General features: G+C 38.9%; 1 protein-coding gene across 5 annotated transcripts; it reads left to right on the top strand.

Annotated features, from left to right (window-relative positions):
* On the top strand, window positions 1-3,436 carry LOC135536680 (GTPase IMAP family member 7-like). 5 transcript variants are annotated; one of them, XM_064962937.1, is made up of 4 exons: window positions 1-1,052; window positions 1,648-1,683; window positions 1,948-2,025; window positions 2,160-3,436. In XM_064962937.1, exons 1-4 carry the CDS (start codon window positions 1,037-1,039, stop codon window positions 3,089-3,091), a joined length of 1,062 nt encoding a protein of 353 aa, XP_064819009.1. In that variant the 5' UTR covers window positions 1-1,036; the 3' UTR covers window positions 3,092-3,436. The 5 variants fall into 5 exon arrangements, with proteins under 5 accessions (XP_064819009.1, XP_064819011.1, XP_064819010.1 ...); XM_064962939.1 differs by having other exon boundaries at window positions 1-1,683; window positions 2,186-3,436; XM_064962938.1 differs by having other exon boundaries at window positions 1-1,683; window positions 2,181-3,436.
* Window positions 3,437-4,364: the final 928 nt, after the last annotated feature.

Genomic DNA, 4,364 nt, shown 5'->3' with positions numbered 1-4,364 from the left:
ATTCTGCTCCATTGTTACACTCCCATTGTAAAGTGGAAGGGTTCCATTATACTGTATTAGAACGCAACTGTGCTTTAGAACTAGAAGAGACTCCACTATCAAGATAAGAAATGATGGCCAACTATATAGACACACATATGCTGGGATTCAGTCCAATACTGTATCAACACAGACAGGCTGGGATTCAATCCAATACTGTATTGACACACATGGGCTGGGATTCAGTCCAATACTGTATCAACACAGACAGGCTGGGATTCAATCCAATACTGTATCAACACAGACAGGCTGGGATTCAGTCCAATACTGTATCAACACAGACAGGCTGGGATTCAATCCAATACTGTATTGACACACACAGCCTGGGATTCAATCAAATTGTGTATAGAAACACATCGGCTGGGATTCAATCAAATACTGTATAGACACACATAGGCTGGGATTCATTGGTCAGTCAGAAAAATTGCTGACCATGGCTTTGACCCTCCTCTCCGAAGATGTCTCAGGGGGAGTTGGGATATGCAACAAACACATTCAAATTCCCACAAGTACACACTACTACATACTACTACACACTACTACACACTACTACAAGAGTTAAATAGGACAAATATAATACTCTAGTCACCATGCTAGTGAGCCTGACCTGAATAATCTCATTTTGTCATCATCATGTCAGGTATCTACAGTTTCTCTTTCCCTGTTAGGAAACATGACTAGACATGTTGTCTTCAAAACAACAGGAAATACATTCCACACAGCTGGAATGGCAAAAGACCAGATAGGTATCTAAAGAGAAAGAATGAAAGATGTGTCACAAATGGCATCATGTTCCCTTTATTGTAGTTCACTATAAAGTGAACAGGGTGCCATTTGGGAAGAAACCCACATGTACCTCCTACAACGCAAGCGTCCTTCTTAAAGGCAAGAGAGAGAAGCATTCAACTTCACCTGGACTTCTGTGAGGCAGAGAAGAGAGCCGAAGGACCTTTCGTGGGATGAACTTAATTCCCCAAATGTGAGATAGAAAACCAGCATGGCAGATGAACGTGGTGAGTACTTAATACCAGGTTCCTATGGTTATATAGTACTTAATACCATCTTCATATGGTTATATAGTACTTAATACCAGCTTCATATGGTTATATAGTACTTAATACCAGCTTCATATGGTTATATAGTACTTAATACCAGCTTCATATGGTTATATAGTACTTAATACCAGCTTCATATGGTTATATAGTACTTAATACCAGCTTCATATGGTTATATAGTACTTAATACCAGCTTCATATGGTTATATAGTACTTAATACCAGCTTCATATGGTTATATAGTACTTAATACCAGCTTCATATGGTTATATAGTACTTAATACCAGCTTCATATGGTTATATAGTACTTAATACCATCTTCATATGGTTATATAGTACTTAATACCAGCTTCATATGGTTATATAGTACTTAATACCAGCTTCATATGGTTATATAGTACTTAATACCAGCTTCATATGGTTATATAGTACTTAATACCAGCTTTACAACGTAGGTGTTATATGAAGTGATTTGAGAAAACTTTTTGAAAAGTTACAATAAATAAGAAAAACTGTTATACAATTATACATGTATTGTTTTATGTCTACTACAGTTCCTCTACTAAAGGGGGCAGAGACATCAGGCTTCGGTGAGTAAGGCTCCATTCCTTTACGGTCAGAACGATGTATAATGAATTAACCACAACTCCCTCTGTTGTCAAACAGCAAATGGTGAACCTTATTTTATACTAGAGCATACAGTATATGCACAGCGTCACCAAGCCAACCAATGTACAGAAATCCAGATCACATTATTCTCTCATGAATAATACATATTTCAGAGTATACTATGTAATCCTTGAATAAATGTTGCAAAGATACTCGGACAAAACATTTCATTTCGGGTTCTGTAGATGGATTCTGCCTACGTGAAAGATCCACACCCATAGGTGTTTCATCACCCTACCCTGTTGAGAATGACAGCCCTGCAGGTAAGATAACAGTATTGGACAAATAAACCAAGTGATGCAATAGCTAGTCTTCACTGTTGCTGTTAGCTGAATATGGTTCCTGTCAATCTAGTTGAATGAATTTAGTAACAAACAACGATGAAACTGTATTACAGTTTGTATTTCCACTGATTCAGAGCAGCCAGCTGATCTGAGGATAGTTCTGGTGGGGAAGACTGGAGCAGGGAAGAGTGCAACAGGAAACACCATCCTGTGGAAAGATGCCTTTACAGAAGAGGCCTCTCTTGTGTCTGTAACTGCACAGTGTGAGAAACAGAGTGGAGTGGTGGATGGGAGGAAGATTGATGTCATCGACACCCCGGGACTCTATGACACAGCCATGTCTCAAGAAGAGATGAAAAGTGAAATAGTCAGATGTATAGAAATGTCAGTCCCAGGACCCCACGCCTTCCTGCTGGTGATCAGACTGGGGAGGTTCACAGAGGAGGAGAGGAACACTGTGAAGTGGATCCAGGACAACTTTGGAGAAGAAGCCTTAAAGTACACTATCATTCTGTTCACTGGTAAAGATCAACTGAAGGGGAAAGCAGTTGAGGAATGTCTGAATCCTTGTGTTTCAATTCAGGAACTGATCAAAAGTTGTTGGGGAAGATACCATTGCTTCAATAATGGTCAGAGGGATGACCGTCTTCACGTCAATGAGCTGCTGAGGAAGATGGTGGAGATGGTGAAGATGAATGGAGGAGAGCACTACACCAATGAGATGTACCAGGAGGCCCAGAGGAAGATCGAAGAGGAGGAAGAGAGGAAGAGACAGGAGATGGAGGAAGAGAGGAGGAGAAGAGAGGATGCGATACGGGAGCAAGAAAGGAGGAGACGGGAGGAAAAAAGGAGACAAAGAGCAACAAGAGAACATTTTGCGATAGGTTTAACTTCAGCAGCAGCTGTTGGGGCAGCAGTAGCTGGGACTACAGTACTTGCTGTCGTCCCAGTAGTGGCTGTGGTAGCAGCACCAATTCTGTTGGTTGGGGCAGCTGGTTTTGGTATAGAAGCTTTTGTCATTTGGATAAATAAGATAAGACGGTAAATTAAGATGGAAATGAGCTGCAATACTTTCAATATTAATGTTAAACATGGTCCTTGATGAATTTATAAACACATTAGGTGATAAATAATAACATGTATACTTGGAGGTGATTATGAATAAAAAAATCAGATCAACCTTTTTGAGGTCATTTAATTAATCTATTTGTGATTCAAAAAGGGTTAAAGAGGTGAACTTCTAATGTAAATGGATATGTGGACATTTTGTTAGACAATTGTGTTTTTAATCATCTATGATTTTTTTATATACATATATCTACTCGGCTGAGGAAACATTAAATGTATTTTACATTTGTCAAATAAAATCATTTAATTAATTCAATCTTCATTACTTGAAACTGTAAGTATGTAATAATACCAATAAGGCCCCCTTTGAGAAGTGCAACTTGGTAAAAAGAAAACTACTTAATATTTCACCTAATTTTAAAATTCAAAGTGCCTATTAAGTGCCAAATAAAGTAACAGGGTTGACTAAAACAGGGTTAACTAAAACAGGGTTGACTAAAACAGGGTTAACTAAAACAGGGTTGACTAAAACAGGGTTGACTGAGACAGGGTTGACTGAAACAGGGTTGACTAAACCAGGGTTGACTAAACCAGGGTTGACTAAAACAGGGTTGACTGAAACAGGGTTGACTAAAACAGGGTTGACTGAAACAGGGTTGACTAAAACAGGGTTGACTGAAACAGGGTTGACTAAAACAGGGTTGACTAAAACAGGGTTGACTGAAACAGAGTTGACTGAAACAGGGTTGACTAAAACAGGGTTGACTGATACAGGGTTGACTGAAACAGGGTTGACTAAAACAGGGTTGACTAAAACAGGGTTGACGATTTCATCTTAAATCAGCCATGAATCCCTTTGTGACAGGGAGAAGGATGCATAGTGTGTGCAATTGAATTCAAGCTTCACACATTTAGTTTATATGATCTAATTAGCATAATACTACAAAATCCCCCATTAAAACCTTTCTGCTTAAGGTAGAGATATCTGTTTCTCAATACACGTCATCCACAGAGGAAGGTGGCAGAGCTGTTCAGTTGTTCAATTGTTCAAAACTTCCATGACTTTGTCAACCAACTTGTTCTGATCAAAATGCCTATGGTTATAAGTGGTTATAACTAGGTATAACCATGTATAACATTTAAATGACCTTATATAAATGCTTAGTTGCAGTCGGAACAGCTCATAACAGTATGTCAGTGGTATGAACACTCTGTAATACAGAGACCAGCTCCCTCTGAATGTACACATA

The sequence above is a fragment of the Oncorhynchus masou genome, unplaced genomic scaffold (assembly GCF_036934945.1).
Source record: "Oncorhynchus masou masou isolate Uvic2021 unplaced genomic scaffold, UVic_Omas_1.1 unplaced_scaffold_650, whole genome shotgun sequence".
In the NCBI taxonomy this organism is placed as follows: domain Eukaryota; kingdom Metazoa; phylum Chordata; class Actinopteri; order Salmoniformes; family Salmonidae; genus Oncorhynchus; species Oncorhynchus masou.
This window is presented reverse-complemented; position numbering and strand designations above follow the sequence as displayed.

Bases quoted from the DNA above. Each gene is read 5' to 3' on its own strand.
- LOC135536680 (XM_064962936.1), top strand. From the start codon at position 1,623: ATGTATTGTTTTATGTCTACTACAGTTCCTCTACTAAAGGGGGCAGAG. The intron at 1,684-1,947 runs GTGAGTAAGGCT...CGGGTTCTGTAG, and splicing joins GGCAGAGACATCAGGCTTCG to ATGGATTCTGCCTACGTGAA. The intron at 2,026-2,159 runs GTAAGATAACAG...ACTGTATTACAG, and splicing joins TGAGAATGACAGCCCTGCAG to TTTGTATTTCCACTGATTCA.